Genomic DNA, 17,783 nt, shown 5'->3' on the forward strand with positions numbered 1-17,783 from the left:
TCTGCTTTACTTTATGTAGGTACATCGTTTGCTTGCCATAGTTAACTGTGCGTGCCATGTCCTCCACGACACTAGTGGAGACCCTTCAAGAAGAAATTGGCGCGCTTCAAGCAGAGGTAGCGCGCTTACGTATTATGGTTCACCGCGTTACCCGCGGCACCGATGCCGTAATTTGCCCTGCGACTAAAGGTGATATTCCCCATAGAATTCCCCATGAAAACGGGAGCGCTAGTGAAAAGAGCATGGGACATGCGGACGTCGTTTCTCAGGACCTGGTGCTACTTTTGAAGCGCTTGCTGCAGTCCCCTGGAATCTGTCTTGGACAGTCAAGTAACACAGCGCCGGTATGCACTGATGCGACGGCTGAGCCAGATGGATCCACCAAAAAGAAACCAAAGCGGAAGAGAAGAGAGAAAGGTGAAAGGAAGCAAGAAGAAGCAGAGAATAAGTCGCGACCAAGAGAAGTCACTGAGCGCTCCAGTGGGCTGTCACCAACAAAGAAGCAACCAGTCGAGTGTGCGATTCCATCGGATCCCAAAAAAACTCCAGTACGTGAGCAGGCTGGTGAAAAGGAAGAGAGGGCGGTGCTTCCCGCAACAAGGAACGTAAGCACCCCGCGACGCGCATCTGCGTCAGAGGAGCCACGTCTAGCGCCTGCAGCAACCACAAGATCCAAGCAAAGCAACGAAGATAACGTTGTTCAGCAGCAAACCGTGAGAAAGCGTTCGGTCCCGCCTCCTTCTCCGGGGTCTCTGGTGAGCATCCCACGTGATGGTTTTCTGTCTTATGAACACCATGATGAGGAACCTACGCATCAGCCACCACTCGTGGGGGTCACCCAAAGGGTAGGTCGGAGGGCGCTTTCTTCTAGCAGTTCAAGTGACGACTTACCTGTCGGTACGGGTTGGGTACCCACCGCGTCCGTGTTGGATGAAGAGACCCCGCAAATGGAAGAAGTGAGCCGGGCTACCCGCAGTATTTCGTCGGTGGGTCGGCTGGCTGAGCGGAGCCGTCCTTCCCCCGTGAGGGACACAAATTTGACTGATATTGATGATACCCATTTATCCATAAAGTCTCACAGAGGGATTGTAGAGTGTGTCCGTGAGTCGAATGATGGTCTGGACGGTGCTCGAGGAAGAATGCAATTTGTTTCGGTTGATTTTTCACGGTCACAACAAGTAAAGAGGCGGAAGTTGCTGTCTCGACTTCGCGATTCAAGTTTCGATTCGGAGGAGACATGTGAAGAGGATCTGATGGCAGAACATCCCTCACCCACTCAGCGCTCCACTACGCTAAATGCACAGCAGACAATCAAGCCACCTCAAATACCCAACGAAGTTGAGCGTGCTGGGAGTACTTCCACCCGCAGTGAAGTCGCTATGAGCCATCGATCTTATACTCATGCTCAAAGTGCAGGATATGTGCTTGATATGCTTAGCGATTGCGAGTTTACCGAGGACGTTGCTGCGTGATGTGGTGACTAAAGGGAGAGTTTTCATAGACCATTGAACAATTGGGGGTGTTAATGCCTGGGTTCTCGAATAACAGTGCATTGTTTTCAAAACCACTACAAGTTTACCATGGGCTTGTAGATTAGTGAACTGCAAGCGTGTGGTAGCGGGATGGAGATGTGTGTCATCGTCACTGGTTGCTGTGAATGCAATTTCGCGTCCAACTACGCTCTTCTTTCTTTTTCTGTGTTGTTTTGCTGCGCCAACTATCCCTGTATGAGTGCGGTTGTGCTTGTAGACAGACTTGTTTAGGGATTACGCTCTTGTTACCGTGTTGTTACGGAGCTTCCCAGGAAATATGACCGCGAGGTTCACTGCCCTCTGTGAAGAACTAAGTCGTTTACAGGTGCGTGCGTTACGTCGTGATGGGAATCCATTAGATATCGCCATGGAGGCTATTCGAGCGATTCGGATCAACCGCGATAGTATCGAGCCTTTGCGGCAAAATATCCCGCATGTGCCACTCTTCTTAAGGAGCTGCGCAACTCTTCTCACTCGTTCGGTGACCTCTGAAGCGGAAGATGCTATCGAATCCACAGGAAGGCTCGCGGAGGTGTACGTTGGTGGCAATCACGGCGATGTTAATGACTCGGCGGCGGTACTTCAGTCTTTGGTGCAGTTGTCTCGCGTTCGGTGCGAAAGAGCAGCATGTGTTGGCGATGCTGCCAAGGTGTTATCCTCCTCGTTGAAACCGTTAGTGCCTGCGGCTCTGCATAATACCTTGCAGAAGTGGCAGCAACATAAGGTACGCCCACACACGTCAAGCCTCCTGTCACTTTTGCGGGGAACAGACGCAGTGTATGGCGGGAGCTTTCAGTTTACACCAGTTGGGGCAGATATGATGGGCTTGCTTCCTATCAAAAGTAAGGTGCAAATGGAAGCAAAAATGCAAAAGTGCGAGCACTCACGCGATATTCTTCGAGCTCTGTGTGAAATGCAATTCTCAAAACTTGACGCAGGTATATGTTTGACCAGCCAAGCTGAATGTGGGTTTTACCAGTCCGAGCTGTGCAATATTTGTTGTGAAGTTCTCTTCTCCACTCACGCACTGATGACCAGTCAGCAGTTAGCACAGGTTGTCCACAGCCTCGGTGTTCTTCAGCATCGACATATCCACCAAAAGTTCTTTTCGAGTCTGATCGACTTCAAGAATTGTAACGCAGAAGCAGTACGACAGCACATAATGGGACTCGCCATGCTTCGTCAGCCACCACCCAATGACCGTCGTTTGATGGATGGGATATTTCTGCATGTCTTCCGCCCAACTGATCCTCTTGATTACGATTCCTCACCAGAGGCTGCCCTTTCACCGGGATGGTTCGTAGATGTGGGTCACGCACTTACCTGTCTAGGAATCACACATCACAAATATCGTTTGACAATGGCCCGAACGGTTCGGAGAAGTATCGCTTCCATGTCCACGCAGGAGCGCTGCAAGTTGTTGTATGGCCTTGGTGGCGTCTCACTAGATTCTGTGCCGGCGGAACTTCAGGGGTCATGGAAGGGGAAAGTGATTCGGACAATTGAGGTATTGGAGCAAAGACTTCGCAGCAATGTTGATCCGGTGGATGGGCCGTCCGTTATGCACGCACTGTTGTTTGCTGGTATACGCGAACACCCAATGATTCCTCAGCAGCCTGACTTGGCGTCGAACGAGAATCCGGTGGAAACTCTGCTCCGAACTTGGGCCACTTGCCCGAGGGAGCGTGTGTTATACTTGACGGAACAAATACGTCCCAGTCATCTGGGGAGCGATCCCGCGACGACATTGTCACACGTCTGTGGTATCATAGCTAACAATTGTGGTGGTGTGGGTACTGATTCGTACCGTTTTGGGCCACTATGTGATGTTATACGCACTCATGGGGGTTCCATGACTGTTGATGAAGCAATGAGCACGATTGAGGCTATCGAACGGATGAAGGCGGGGGACCGATTTAGTGGTGCTTTGGTCAGCCTTCTGGGAAGTTTGTGGAATCAACGAGAGAGTATGACACCAGAACAACGAATGCGCTGTTGCCGCTTGTTGGAGAACGTGGGACACTTGGAAATAGCGGTTAACCTTCTTGACTACATTGTCTCTCAATAGGGGAGTTGAATGCGGTAGGGATAGGGTGGGAGCCGGCGGGATTAATACAGTGCTTCAAATATCGACGGGGAACATAAAGAGAACCCTTTTTTTTGTTCAAGACATCTTCCCTCCTTTTACCTTCGCGTTAACGACTGATATGCCACTCTTATCATTATTTCAGGGTGAATTCTGTGAGTCAAAGTTTCTTTACTCTTAAACGTTTTTTCCGCATTTTATTTTCATAATAACAACCTCTTTATTGTTGCTGTGGTAATAGTTTAAAGTTTTTTCCAGCAACAACATTCGAAAACAAGCAAGCAGAGAGAAAAAAAAAAAGAAGAGTGAACCATGAGTTTCGCCCCTACGCGGTCACTACCCAACGAGGTAAACGAGCCTTTGCCAACGCTGCAATCCGAGGAATCGGGGGAGGCGACATATGTTCATCCTGATGCCCGTGCTCTTTTTAACAAGGTACCATGCCTTCGCCGTCTCCCAATGTTTGGTACAGCTGCAGAAGGTTATGGTCCTAAAGCTGTGATGTCCATCAGTTTGTCGTATTTCCTATGCAAAGGCTTGTCTGACTACTTGGTTCGAGACTCTCTTCTGGCCATGTTTACCCAGCGTTTTGGAGTGGATGTTTCCGTTTACCAACGTTTAAGCAACGTCGCGAACATGGGATGGTCCGTTAAGCCCTTGACCGCAGTGGTTAGTGATATCTTCCCCTTATTTGGTTACAGTAAGCGGTGGTATATGTTCATTTCATGCCTCATAGGCCCATTGCTATCCCTTGGCTTTGGCTTGTTACCAGGCAAAGAATCAAGTGCAGCCATAGGTGCTGCACTAGTTTTCCTTTGCTGTTTCACTAAAGCCAATGTGGACATCCTTGCTGAGGGTCATTACAGTCGCATGATGCGCCGGGTCCCAGCTCCAGGTCCAGCCCTTGTAAGTTGGATTTGGTGGTTCATCATCGCTGGGTCTTTCGTTTCATCTTCTGTCGTTGGTCCTTTGGGCGACGCAAAGATCCCTCAAGTGGCTTCGTTCATTGCGAGTGTTGTGCAGATATTGGTATTGCCTTTCTTCATTTTCAACTGGTTTGGTGAACTTCCAAACCGCGAGGAGCGCTACGGTGACGCCCTACTTCTTTACAAAAAGAAACGTGAGGAGAGGGAGAAGAAGTGCGACCCATTTTCTGATTCTCTAACACAGCCAGATAGGGCCATAAACAGCGAGTCTAACCCATTATCCACAGAGGGGCCTGATGCAGCGGGGCTCGTTCCGTATGAGGGTGGGGCACCCACGGGTGACGGAGACTTAAGCTCATTTCACTTTCAGGAGCCAGGTTCTTGCTGTTGTGGTGTGTTTGAGTACAACAAGGAAGTCGTCGAACGTAACGGTCGCGCCACAGTTTACAGCATTCTCATTGGTTTGTTTGTACTGGTTGTGGCTGTAACTTCCGTTTTAGGTTCAACGACCTACCTAACTGTGGTAGCTATTGTGGTTTCCTTGTTGCACTGCAGTTTCAATTTCTACGCTTTTCCGTTGATCATTGCGAAGGCTAACCTCTTCGGTTACTTGCAGAGGGCCACATCAGTAAGCTTCCCCGGTGCACTTTCAAACTTCTTTATCGCTGAAGCCGATTGTCTCGCAGATGGCCCGCACTTCAGCTTTGCCTTCTATCAGACTGTTGGAGGCATTATCAGCTGCGCCGCGTCGATAGTTGGCATCATGCTGTTCAACTACATTTTTTCGAAACGCACGTACCGAATGACCTATTTGTCGACACTTTCCCTCGGCATTTTTTCAAGTATCTTCGATCTTGTACTTGTTATGAGGTGGAACCGGCCGCACGTTAGTGATCACGCGCTGTACATCATGGGTGATGCCATTATATCTCCCGTGATTTCCATGTTGAATTGGATGCCTCAAATTGTCCTACTTTCGCGGTTGTGTCCTAGGGGAAGTGAAAGCACAGTATATTCCATTCTTGCCGCCTCCAGCAACTTGGGTGCTTCCATGGGAAGTGTCGTTGGGTCAGTTGTCATGGAGTATGCCTTGCCCGTGTCATCAAAATTGCCTTGCAACTTTGAAAATCTGAAGTGGCTCGTCGTGATTGCAGGTTTCTTGGCACCGCTGCTTCAGATACCAATGGTTTTCACTCTCCTTCCACGTGCGCGCATGTGCGACGATCTTGACGTAGACAATGCAACAACCAAGAAAAAGTCAGAGATTCAGAAAGAAGTTGCTGAAGTGCAGGAGAGCGGTAGTACTTAATATCATTAGGGCGCAGTGACGCTTCGTTTACAAGCTTTTCAAGGCGAGGAGGAGCTCGGTGTAAACACGTTTTTTTCTTCCCTCCTCTCGGAGAGATTGCAACTGCATTTTCCCTTATTAATTATTTTCGTTCTTTTCCTCAGGTGCGGCACATTCTTCCGGGACTAAAGCGAACGCGCTTTTTCTTGCGTTGCGTCGTGAACACCCGTTACCCGCCACGACGAAAATTCTCTTACCTTGTTGTTTGTTTTCCCATTTTTAAAAAGATTACGGAGGCTGTCCGTAGAAGTTGTTGCGAGCAAAAACACATCTACAAACAGCTAAATTAAGTCAAAGAACTTACGGATAATTCCAAACTTACGTTTTACTACTGTAATCCCTTCCCTTTTTTAATTGTTGTTTCCTCTTCTTTTTTTTTCCGTTTCCTTTCCTGTTCGCTTATATGTCTACCTTGTCCGTAGACGATTGTTGTACTTCTTTGAGTTCTTTAGCAATTTGTTAAATCAGGGGTGACCAGATCCCCCTTTCCCCCCCTTTTTTTTTTCAGCAACCGGTGTTGTAAAAAATCCTCGTATGTTATTGCCGTTCTTAATCTGTTCCCTTTTTTCTTTTTCCCTTTCCTTTTTTTCTTAACTACTTTTCATCTTTTTTTATTTTTGTTTCTCTTGTTTTCACTGCTGATTAACGGCTGGCAGTGCAGTATGCGATCGATATATTTTTTCTTTTTTTGTTGTTGTTTCACTTCGGTTCAGGGGAGCACGTGCGGATATTTAAAAATTCCGACACGCGCGTTTGTTTATATTTAGATGATGAAAGTTTCATCCATTGTTGTCACTCAAAACTTATTTTTTTCTGTTTTGTTTTTAGAACAACTCGTCTTCTTTTTATCGGTATTTTCGGAAGTTATGCTTCTTTTTTGTTTGTTTGTTTGTTTTTAAATGCTAGCGTCGCTGTCATTTGCGCAACGGTATATATGCATATAAGCTGTTCCTACACCTGAACTTAGTATGTATAACCTTTTTGAAGCGCTCCCATCACTGACTTAACCGTGAATTTCGCTCCTTTTAAAATTTTTTTTTGGTTTAGTTTTCTTGACCTCTTACTTGCCTACACTACAAACAAACAAGAAAAAAAAAAGAAAGGTAATATGACGATGCAAGGCTTTGTTTCAAAGAGTTACGAATTGCTGACGCCAACCCCCTGGCCTCACGGATGAGAAAATCACATATGTTTGTTTCCTCCATGCTTTCGTTTATCTCCTTCTTTCGCTTCATCATCAGCTGTGCCTTTCTCAACAAAAATGTTTTTTTTTTTTTTGTGGGGGGAGGGGGTAACAATTCGGTGTATACCAAAAACATACGAGAGAACCGAGTAACTTGTCACAGTGATTTTGCACCATTTGTTAGTGGTTGACTAAAAGGTGAATGGTACCACTAAGGGAGAGGAAGACGGTGTGGATGATACAAGGTCCGATGAAAAAATATTACAATATGAAAGCAGGGAAACCGTAAGCGTGGGCGTGCGTTTTTATATTCGTCTTGTTTCTCTCTCTCTCTCTCTCTCTCTTTTTTTTTCTCGTTGAGCAGGTGGGCATTCTGCGGCGTAGCGTTAAAGGAAGAGAATAAAAGAGAGGAAGAGAGATAGAGAAATAGAGTTAGGGGAGTACATGAGCTGGAGGGTTTCCTGCAAGACTGCACTGTTGGATGAACTCTTCACATACATCGCTGGGAAAACTGAGGAGAACACATTACAAAAGGAATGTGTTTTAGCTCTGCCACAACTGGAAACATTGGCAAAGATGTTAGGTTTTTCACTAGATGACATGTCAATGTACCGCTTGGCGTGGAGCTGGTCGTGCGAGGCGCCACTGTGCATTCGAAAAAGTGAATTTGTGAATGGGATGAATGCCATTTGTAGTGGCGTGAAGCTTTCCGCCACCGCGACTTCCTCCACATGCTCGGCGTCACCGGTTAAATCACCCAAGAAGGAATTTGAGCCAATTCTCTTGGCGTTGCGGAACCATGTTGAAACTCTGGATGGTGCGTTGCGCGGTGATGTGACAAAGTTTAGACATTTTTACCGCTTCATTTACAAGTGGGTTCAGTCTCCTTTAACGATGGAGAGGAATATGGGTCAAGTGGGAATGTCCATCGAAACCGCTGTGGAATTATGGCGGATGCTTTTTCCACACTACAGGGAGTTTAAACGATTGGATGACTGGATAACATTCTGTACGAGTAAAAAGCTTTTCCCTCATGGGATCATTAGTCGAGATTTGTGGGAGCAGTTGCTGGAGTTCACCTTTGTGACAGACTACAGCAAGTATGATGTTAGTGATGCATGGCCCAGTGCAATGGATGATTTTGTTGAGTACGTTAAATCAAAAGAGTGAAACGAATAAGAAACGCCGCGTTCCTTTTGGTGTGAAATATTTGAACCTTGGGAAGGACTAGGAGACAAAGGAGTCTTTAACTCGTTTTCACACGCCCGCAGTAATCGACTCAGCATATGCCAAAAGTAGCAGTGATCGGCTCTCCTTTGCCGCGCGATGGATTTTTGATTCCTGTTGTTTTGCCAACTTGTGTTGAATGCATGGTCTCTTTTGTACCTACTTATGTGGGGGTTTCGATTTGAACCTTTGCTGTGGCGCGACATTTTGTTGTTGCATTTTTTTTTAGCTTTGATGTGAATGAATATCCTTTGGAGTGGGGACGAAGATATATCAAAAATGTTATTTCGGGAAGATGAAATATTGCTTGTTCTTCTACCGCCGATTCTGCAGAGGGAGGTGATGTGCCTATATTTCTCCTCCTCCATACACACGCTATAACATTAACGAGAATTACGACAGCAGCAGCACAAAATGATGTTGGTTACCTTGTACTGCCCCTCTGTGGGTGGTTCCAGTTGGTGATAACGTAGAACGACGAAGCGAAGTGGTTTCCTCAGACCTACATGTTTCAAGTGGTGCGCGAAAATTGTGCGTTCGTTTTCACAGGGATGTAATGCCCCAAATAATTTTGAGGCATAAACAACTCACCTACGGTGTGCCACGATGACTTTCAGTGTTTCCTTTTAACTAGTAATTCAGATTGTGAAGCGGTGTTAAATGGTGCATTTGAGAGTCACTCGGAGGGTGCGGGTTTAAGTAGTTTATCTACCTTTAGTTAAACACCGTTGCTGTTCGCCAGACTGCAGTGCCTCACAAGTCACCAAAGATTATTTTGCGAGAACTGAGATAGCCATTTGTTACCCGGAGGTGGTTCGATTGGTGGCGTCAGTTATTTGTCTTCCTTCCGATGAAAGTCTTGCGGGGCTCTTCTTTTGTTGTTGTTGTTGTTTCGCTCGAGTGAGTGAGTGCTGCGGTGCAAACGTATTGGGTGTGTATAGTATGATTGACTATGGGATACGGTGCCGCTTTTCGAGGCGGGTTGGGTGTTGCCTTCAGTGACATGATGCGTCTCTTCCTTCTCTACTCCTCATTGCGCTACAAGTACGGCCTATGAAGCAGAATATCCATCAAACGAGATTCGGGCAATCGTTTCAACGGGCGTATTTGGCTTGAGTTGTGAAACTTAGTGTTTTCTTAATGAAAAGAACACGTGAGGCATAACACCATCACTTTAACCTCGCCTTCCTACTTTTGCGCGTGACGACTAATGTGTAGTGTTTACGATGTTACTTTCTGACGCAGGGCATCGACTGTGCAGCCCTATTTTTGTTGTTGTGGGCGTGACATTATTGGTGCTGTGGCCGACCTACTCACCACTGACTCAGTTTCCTTCATCAACTTTGCTACTCCGCGGTTGCCGGGTGTATTCTTATCTGCCATAAAATTGTAGTAGATGGCAAAAACACTTAGCGATGCCTTCCCTGACACGGATGGTGCCATCTGTCAGTCCTTATTCCAAAGCACTGATTTTGGTGAAAAGACGTGGCAAGAGGTTGGTCTCTACGCTCAATGCGACGAACGTACGTTTTGGACGGTGGTTGCCAATCACAAAAATGTGGCGATTGTCCTGAAACAGTTAGTCGATGCGGTTAACACTGCCCATAGCTCTGCCTTCTCCAGAAAGCTTCAACCCACTGATGAGAATAGCGTTGTTACAATATTTGTTCGAGTTGCCAGCACCACATCCACCGTGCTTGCGGCTGGCGCAAGTATCTCCAGTCTGGCGAATCGTTTGACCGAAATCATTGCCCCGTCTTTACTGGTGTCCGTCTCTGTGATGCTATTACGTCACTCGGGGACGATAGCATCTGCAGCAGTCACTGGACTTATCCTCCTCAACCCCGCGTACCTCTGTGCAATGCCATCTATCATAAACTCATGGTGTGATGCCACATCTTCTTTGGCCGCACAGTGCTGTAGGGACCTGTCAAGGGGAAGGCACCAAAGGCTTGCTGGTGATGTTGTCCCTTTTTTCGAGAACGCTTACCGCCACATGAAGCAACTCTGGTCTCTTATGCACTGTGCACCGTTTCTTGCGGAATATGTGCCACTGTCTCGTGCGCTCAGCTGCCTTCGCGTTGTTGTGGATCTCATCTCACCAGCACTTCAGCATTTTGTCCTCACATGTGACGCATTGGTGAATCACCGTGGACAACTTTCAAAGGCTAACTCTGTAATCGTAAATGCTGCCGTAAATACTGCATCTATACTTGTTCTCTTCCGTACATACCGGCTGGCATGTGGCGAGGGACGATCTTATTGCGTGGATCACGTTGTGGAGTCCACATATGAGTCTATCACCGGTTACATTACAAAAAAAGTTTCGGGTGCACCCGCGCTCCTGCTTTCAAACCCCACGTGGCCGTTAACTTCGGTGCTGCATGAGCTGGTTTTACCCCGCCATGAGGACAGAGACTTTCGGTTGGGGAAGTTGTTTGGTTTGTTGAATGAGTCCGTTCAGGATAGTAAAGACTTTGCCGATGGGTTCGCGGGGTGTCGCCCTCGGTTCTTTGAAATACTTTTATTGGAGTTAGTCCACCAGTCGTTTCACATTGATTCGCTTTTGGAGAAACATTTGGTTACTGCTACGGAGGCTGAAGAATGGGGAGCATCCGAGCGCACCATAACACAAGCAATTGCGGGTATTGTTGATAAAAGCAAAGGGAGCTGTGCCAGCCCGCCCGGCGACTGTGGTGATATTGTCAACCCACCCATTCCTCCACATCGGCACGGTACGTCAAGCAACCCGCTAGTAAATATTGTCCTGGATGTTATGCCACACTTCAACGTTAAGGGTATTGAGGCGGCTTTAAGTTACTACAATAATGATGTTGAACACTTTATACTTGATGCTTCAATGGACAATATTGTGCCTCACATTTTTGAGCAGTTGATGGAGCCGGAACCCTCCTTAATTGCGGAGATATTACGCGACGAAGATGATGATACAATGCGTGGAACTGAGGTGCCTCCGGCACAGCAGCACGTCATTACTTCTGAAGACTATGATAATGAACTTGAAGGTGTTGACATAAACTTATTAATTGGATGCGACTTGTATGAAGCTATCAATGGTTCCGCTGAGCAAATCAGCTGCAACGACTTCTCCGAAGAATTTCAATACTCTACGCTGCATTCAGGGGACCATGGGCACCACAATGTGGGTGGAACGTTTGAGGTCGATGAAGTGCTCAAGGAGAAGATTCGCATGTTGACAGAGATGATGTACGAAGATGAGTATGACGATACACAGGATGGCACGGAGGTTCGTGGACTCGGGAAGCAGTTCAACACAGATGACGTAGAGTCGCTGTCGTCAGGCGAGGAAAGAAATGAAAACTATGAGGTGACTCATGGAAATGAAGGCGTGGCCACCGAGGATGCATTTGCGGCCCCAACAAGTAGTGATGGCTTTGCAGCTATGCCTTCCAATACTGCCACACATCGTCCACGGACACTTTACGACGAGAAGCGGTTTCATATGGATCGAACTAAGCAGCACGACGCACGAGTTAAAGCTGTTAGGGAGGCCAAACAAAACACCCCTTCTTATACCAAGAAGAAAAAGACGATGCAAAGGAAGCCGAGGGACAGCGGAGCACTTACCCGTGCTGCGAGGAAAGGCAGATTGGAATGATGAATCAGCTGCAGTTTGGCGACGATTTACCCACACCTGGGGGCTTTGTTGCTGCTGTACAGTTTGACTCTTTGACCACATTGTTGGGCGCTCCCAAAGCCCCAACTTGTTAAAATTTTCAAGGTCGCTACTGTTGCGGCGGCAGCCCTCGGCACAGATTCTTTTCTTATAGCACGCTGTTTCTCCCGCCTGAAATTTTTTGTCCTAAATGGAAAGTATGAATAAAATAGGCAACAGTTGGCATGTGGCAACGCCTCAGGTTCGACAGGTTGTCCTCTTCGGTGCGACGCACGAACTTGAATCCCCTCAAACCATGTGCTGCTCTGACCGAGCAGCGTGCCGAACTGCGCAATCTGCATCAATACCCCACTGCCCGACACAAAAGTTTAGTTAAAGATCGCCTCCGCTTCGCACGAAACTGGTGGTTGACGGGTGGAAATAATTATGAATTAGTTCACGAGGTGGGTCACGAACGGGAGGCAACGGAGTGCTTCGCCGAATACGCTCAGGACTCCAGCAGGGACGTTTATTTGATGTCAACGAATAGACTTAGCGATTTACCCCCCGGGGACAGACTTAAAGCAATTGTGGGTCTTATGCGCTCCCGTTGGGAAGTGAAAGATGCTAACCGCGGTTATGACAAAGCCAAATTGCTACTCCAGGCTTTGGAGTGCTTTAGTGAAATGAAGGCGTCTGGCCAAATTGGGGACTTTAACTCGCTTCCAGAACCAGACCAAGATACTTTTCTGCAGTACGTTGAGGGTTGCTCGCGGTTTGCTCAAGCATGCTCTCATTCCCATCCCGATGCCGTGAGGGTTCTGCTTCGGGCAGCTCAAATTTGTGAGGAGATGCGTTGTGTTGAGAAAAGGGATGAAATGATACAGGTGACGGAAGCAGCTGCCAATCGAATGGACAGGGCGTATGCCTTTAGTCGTCCCCACGATACTTTGCGTGCTGCGCCTCCATCGTTGCATGAAAACGAGGATTGTGTTCGGTTGAAGAATACCGAGGAGCTGAGGCGACGATTTGGGAATACTGCTCCACACGTGCTAGAGAAGCCCAAACGTGTGGACTGCCTCCGCATACATCGCAATCGGCCTCTCCTTTTGCATCCTATGAAGGACAACAACAAACTGTTGGAGCTATCAAAGTTACCCGCGAGGCCAGAGTTTGATTCGTGGACTCCCCATCAAACTTAGCGTGGCGCATGGCGTATGATCACGGGTTTGCGTATTCACCAAGTCAGTCGGCGTTTCCTCTGGCCAACTTATGGGGCACCTGGCACGTTAGCTAGTGCATTATTTTTCCTTTTTATGTGTGCTTTGCGCAAAACACTTCATACTGGTAGTCGGCACTGTGCTTCTGTCACGCACACAAGACAATTATCTGGAAAAAAAAATGTCTTCTGTCCTTTATTTCTCGTTATTTTTCCTTTCCCTCTCGCTCCTTTTCCTGCGCATACACTTCCAGGGTGCAGTTCTTCGGGTAAAGGAAGTGGTGGGGAGTGGTTGTGAGGCCGGTTAGCGGAGCGTTAATCAACATGTCCCGGTACAGTACAGGCATCGAAAATATTCCCTCACTTTTTGATCTAGCGAGTGCACTGACGGGGTTCATTGCGGATTTCACGCAAGTTGTTTTCGGAAACACACAAACTTCCTTTACAGCAGCGGCATTGGAGGAGACTGACCGTGGCAACTATGATCCGGTAGCTCGTAGTTGGGAAGGCACGGGCGGCTTAAACTACCGTGTGCCGCTATATCCTATTCCTAGTGAAAGACATACGCGTGAACGAACACGCAACATCAAAATTCTTATGGACAACTGTCGGCGGATTTGTGTTGAGGATGAGCTCCCCAGTACAAAAGAGGAGCTTCAATTTTGGACTGCCTATCGATTTATGAAGTACCAAATGTACCTAACACCTACGTGTGTGATAATGCCACCGCTGTACGTTATGTGGCGCATGTTTCACGATCGCATTCCACGGCCTTTCCGCGGACGGACAATACCAGTTACACTTTCACTCGCTCTGGCGGAGCAGTGGGCAGATGCAACATACCCCGGTCATCAGTTCTTGTCGACTGCACTGAGGGCGAAAACACCGATGGGTGATGCTGCCAGGGCTGAGTGGTTGCGACTTCAACCAATCGACATTCCCTATTACATATACGCTGCCTATCAGTTTCAGCATTTCTTTGGAAATGTTCCCAAAGAGATTCTGTTTGGTGGGGACATTGCCGGCTATTGCAGCTAATTATACTAGTGTGAAGGAAAGCAGGGGAGAGCCTGATACCATCTGGAGTACCCTAATTTTTGGAGAGCAGTTGCGGTTTTCGTGATGCTTCTTTTTCCCCACCGTCACACCGAGTTACAAGAATTACGTGCCATTATGGGGGTGATCGTCACAGTACGTTACTGTTATCGTTCGTGTTGTTTCGCGCCTGTCGACTGTTACCAATTATTTTTATTCGTTTGCGTTCGGTGGAGTGTTGGTCTCGCGGAGACTGGAATGAAGAGTTGAGTAACGTTACTGTCACCGTTGACGTGTGCGTGTCGATATTATCTTCTGGGTTGGGGAAGCCATATCACGGCGAGGGGAATAGGATAAAGGTGGAAATTCGGAAGAAACAAGACATATACACTTACTGTACAGATGCTGATGCTTCACTTTCGTGGTTGCCTTGTTTTTTGTTATCAGAACGGGAGAGTGTCGCCCTTTCCGGTACACAACGATGAGCGTTTTCTAACTTCATGGGAACTGCACGAAAGTTGATAATAGGACATTTTGTATTAATGCCATTTGATGATTCTATCTATTCTCTGGGCCGAAGTCACAACCGGCAGGCTAGCGTGGTTAAAATCAGCCGGCAGAGCTACTTTGCGGGGTTTATCTGCTTTTTATTGGTTTGTTTTGGTGCGCCCCCTGCGCGTCTGCATTTATTATGGTTACAGTGTGTCCGCTGTGGTGGTGGCCTGGTGTGTTACGACATGTTCTTTGTCCCGATACTTCCGGTTTTTACCGCTTTGTGTCTTGTCACATAATGTGCACCTTGCAAAGGGTGGATATTCATGATCTGCCTTTATCAGGAGTTTCACTATTTTTTTATGTATGTTATCGGACGGGGCTCTGTGTGGATTGCTGAATTCTGGTGCATGTATGCGTGCGAGTGCTTTTTCTAACAGTTTTCCTTCGCCTTTCTTTCTTTTATTTTTCCCTGCTCTCAGGTACACCTCCCCCTCATTAATACTTTTTTCATTCGTCAACGTTGTTGCATTAATACGAGTTCTGCCACCGTTCAGGTATATGTTGAATGAACGGCGGCCTCAGGTGCATTTACCCGTGACGGAGGCTCGCGCCGCAATTGTCCGCATGATTCGCCGCCATAATGCCGTTGTTATTGTAGGTGAGACGGGTTCAGGAAAGACAACACAAATTCCGCAATATGTGTGGGATGATATCGTCTCAAAGGGGGACGGAGGCATTGTTGGATGCACGCAACCACGTCGTGTGGCTGCTGTGAGTATCGCGCGGCACGTCGCACAGCAAAGGGGTGGTAAAGTCGGCGGTGAGGTGGCTTATGCCGTACGATTTGATGACACATGCACAAAAAATACGAAGATAAAGTTCATGACGGACGGTATTCTTTTGCGAGAGATCCAGACGGATCCTGATTTGACGCATTATCGCTGTTTGATTCTTGATGAGGCACACGAACGAACGCTGCACGGTGATGTACTTTTCGGTCTTCTTAAAGACATTGCCAGACGCAGGAAGAACACACTATCCATTGTCATAATGTCCGCAACGCTCAACGAGGAGCACTTCTCAAAATTTTGGTGGGATGCGCCGGTTGGCGTGATTCACGGCAGGACTTTTCCGGTAACTATTTATCACACAGTTGAGCCGCAGGCCGATTATGTGGAGGCAGCTGTGAGTGCCCTTCTACAGATTCACCAACGGGAGGAACCAGGTGATGTTTTGTGTTTCCTTACAGGGAGGGAGGAAATTGAAGATGCTAAACGGATGCTCGAGCAGCGCATGAAGTTGCTCCCAAATGACATAGGAGATTTTGTTGTTCTTCCGCTTTACTCTGCGATGCCGTACGAGCAGCAATTGGTTGTGTTTGACCCTGCTCCACCAGGGAAGCGTAAGATAATTATTGCGACAAACATTGCTGAAACTTCTATTACCGTGGAAGGCATAAAGTACGTGGTGGACAGCGGCGTGGTGAAAGCAAAGCACTACAATTCAAAGACAGGAATGGAAGTGTTGGCAGAAGTTGATGTTAGCAGGGCTCAGGCGACACAACGTGCAGGACGGGCAGGGCGCGTGGCGGCAGGGAAGTGTTTTCGTCTGTACACCGCTCAGGCCTTTGAATCGCTGCACGAGAACACGGTGCCGGAAATACAGCGGTGCTCGCTAATTAGCGTAGTGCTGCAGATGAAGAGCCTCAACATTGATCGTATTGCTGACTTTGAGTTCATGGATGCACCGAACCCGCACGCGTTAACAAAGGCGGAGGAAACACTGATGCTGCTGAACGCTCTGGATAGCGAAGGGTGCGTTACGCCGCTGGGAAAGCGGCTGACCGACTTCCCCATTGAGCCAGCAGCAGCTATGGTGCTATTGGCAGGAAAGGCTTTAGGTGTCGAGCGTGAAGCAGTTATTGCTATTGCGATGACAAGCACCGAAAACTTGTTTGTTACATCCCGTGACATAAAAGAAAGGGCTGACAGGTGCAAAGGGGCCTTTGCGAAGTCCGCAGGAGATCACGCAACTCTGGTTAGCATCTACCAGGCGTTTAAACATTCACCAAAGGATCAGCGAAAGTTATGGTGCGAGACAAACGCCATCAGCTATCGCCAAATGCTAAAAGTTCAAGATGTTATTACGCAGCTTATGGCTATACTTGCTGAGGGTGATGACGAGGAATTGTTAGCTACTTTAGTGCCCAAGTCAGTTCGGCAAGCGCTGTCCCATAAGGCGACGGACGAGAGTTGTGCCGTCGTTAGTGGGAGTAATGACGACAACACCGTGACGAACGGTTATGACCACCAGTGGGAGCCTGGTGCGAATGGAAGGTCTAGTGGACTAAAGTTTCGTGATTTTGAGCTTCTTCGTCGCGCGCTTTGTTGCGGTTATTTTCTTAATGTAGCCTTTTACAATGCAAAAATTGGCAACTTTCAAACCGTAGTGGGACAGCAGGTGGTGCACATCCACCCCTCATCGGTGCTATTCACGTTGCGAAGAAAGCCAGCATTAGTACTATTCAACAGCGTTGTGCGTACAACAAGACGATATATGCAAAACGTTTCCGTTGTGCAGGAGGCCTGGCTTCGTGAAACATCGTCGTTCTCACGTATGATGTTGTAAAGAGCAGTAATTCAGTTAAAATTTTCCACCTTGATCACAACGGCAGGAAAAGGGGTACCGCGGGGATGTTCGTAACTTTAAGAGGAGTGACGTCTACATCGCCTCCCGCTTAAATAAGCATACGACTGCGCCTGCGCATGCATGAATGTATGGGGTAAACATTGGAGGATATGGTCGCAACGTTACATTCGGATAAAAATTGAGCGAGCAGTACAATAAGTATTTTTGTGTATTTGTAATCTACATAAATACTCCTGTTTTTTCCCCTTGTTAACTACATGTGGACAGGTATCTTAGGGCTACTTAGCTTGTGTCTCCTCACATGTGTGCCTGCACACGCGCATCCATTTTTGCGACTACAAGCCTCCTTTCCCTTCCCTTTCCTTGCATAGCATCCGTTGCATCAACACCGTTGCAACACGGGTCAGTTGGACATCCATTAGGTAGTTTGGTTCAAATATAACGGG

General features: G+C 47.6%; 9 protein-coding genes across 9 annotated transcripts; all 9 read left to right on the forward strand.

Annotated features, from left to right (window-relative positions):
• Positions 1-56: 56 nt before the first annotated feature.
• TbgDal_X11090 (hypothetical protein, conserved) lies at positions 57-1,472 on the forward strand (the record flags this gene model as incomplete). Its single annotated transcript, XM_011779977.1, has 1 exon — positions 57-1,472. One exon carries the CDS (start codon positions 57-59, stop codon positions 1,470-1,472), a length of 1,416 nt encoding a protein of 471 aa, XP_011778279.1.
• A 337-nt stretch (positions 1,473-1,809) lies between these two features.
• On the forward strand, positions 1,810-3,600 carry TbgDal_X11100 (hypothetical protein, conserved; the record flags this gene model as incomplete). The annotated part of the gene is made up of 1 exon (XM_011779978.1): positions 1,810-3,600. The coding sequence occupies one exon, from the start codon at positions 1,810-1,812 to the stop codon at positions 3,598-3,600; it is 1,791 nt and encodes a 596-aa protein (XP_011778280.1).
• A 330-nt stretch (positions 3,601-3,930) lies between these two features.
• TbgDal_X11110 (pteridine transporter, putative) lies at positions 3,931-5,853 on the forward strand (the record flags this gene model as incomplete). The annotated part of the gene is made up of 1 exon (XM_011779979.1): positions 3,931-5,853. One exon carries the CDS (start codon positions 3,931-3,933, stop codon positions 5,851-5,853), a length of 1,923 nt encoding a protein of 640 aa, XP_011778281.1.
• Positions 5,854-7,519: 1,666 nt separating this feature from the next.
• Positions 7,520-8,245, forward strand: TbgDal_X11120 (hypothetical protein, conserved; the record flags this gene model as incomplete). The annotated part of the gene is made up of 1 exon (XM_011779980.1): positions 7,520-8,245. One exon carries the CDS (start codon positions 7,520-7,522, stop codon positions 8,243-8,245), a length of 726 nt encoding a protein of 241 aa, XP_011778282.1.
• Positions 8,246-9,698: 1,453 nt separating this feature from the next.
• Positions 9,699-11,942, forward strand: TbgDal_X11130 (hypothetical protein, conserved; the record flags this gene model as incomplete). Its single annotated transcript, XM_011779981.1, has 1 exon — positions 9,699-11,942. One exon carries the CDS (start codon positions 9,699-9,701, stop codon positions 11,940-11,942), a length of 2,244 nt encoding a protein of 747 aa, XP_011778283.1.
• A 242-nt stretch (positions 11,943-12,184) lies between these two features.
• Positions 12,185-13,141, forward strand: TbgDal_X11140 (hypothetical protein, conserved; the record flags this gene model as incomplete). Its single annotated transcript, XM_011779982.1, has 1 exon — positions 12,185-13,141. One exon carries the CDS (start codon positions 12,185-12,187, stop codon positions 13,139-13,141), a length of 957 nt encoding a protein of 318 aa, XP_011778284.1.
• A 15-nt stretch (positions 13,142-13,156) lies between these two features.
• On the forward strand, positions 13,157-13,456 carry TbgDal_X11150 (hypothetical protein, unlikely; the record flags this gene model as incomplete). The annotated part of the gene is made up of 1 exon (XM_011779983.1): positions 13,157-13,456. The coding sequence occupies one exon, from the start codon at positions 13,157-13,159 to the stop codon at positions 13,454-13,456; it is 300 nt and encodes a 99-aa protein (XP_011778285.1).
• A 26-nt stretch (positions 13,457-13,482) lies between these two features.
• Positions 13,483-14,196, forward strand: TbgDal_X11160 (hypothetical protein, conserved; the record flags this gene model as incomplete). Its single annotated transcript, XM_011779984.1, has 1 exon — positions 13,483-14,196. One exon carries the CDS (start codon positions 13,483-13,485, stop codon positions 14,194-14,196), a length of 714 nt encoding a protein of 237 aa, XP_011778286.1.
• An 855-nt stretch (positions 14,197-15,051) lies between these two features.
• Positions 15,052-17,316, forward strand: TbgDal_X11170 (pre-mRNA splicing factor ATP-dependent RNA helicase, putative; the record flags this gene model as incomplete). The annotated part of the gene is made up of 1 exon (XM_011779985.1): positions 15,052-17,316. One exon carries the CDS (start codon positions 15,052-15,054, stop codon positions 17,314-17,316), a length of 2,265 nt encoding a protein of 754 aa, XP_011778287.1.
• Between the last annotated feature and the right edge of the window lie 467 nt (positions 17,317-17,783).

This window comes from Trypanosoma brucei, chromosome 10 (genome assembly GCF_000210295.1).
Source record: "Trypanosoma brucei gambiense DAL972 chromosome 10, complete sequence".
Lineage (NCBI taxonomy): Eukaryota > Euglenozoa > Kinetoplastea > Trypanosomatida > Trypanosomatidae > Trypanosoma > Trypanosoma brucei.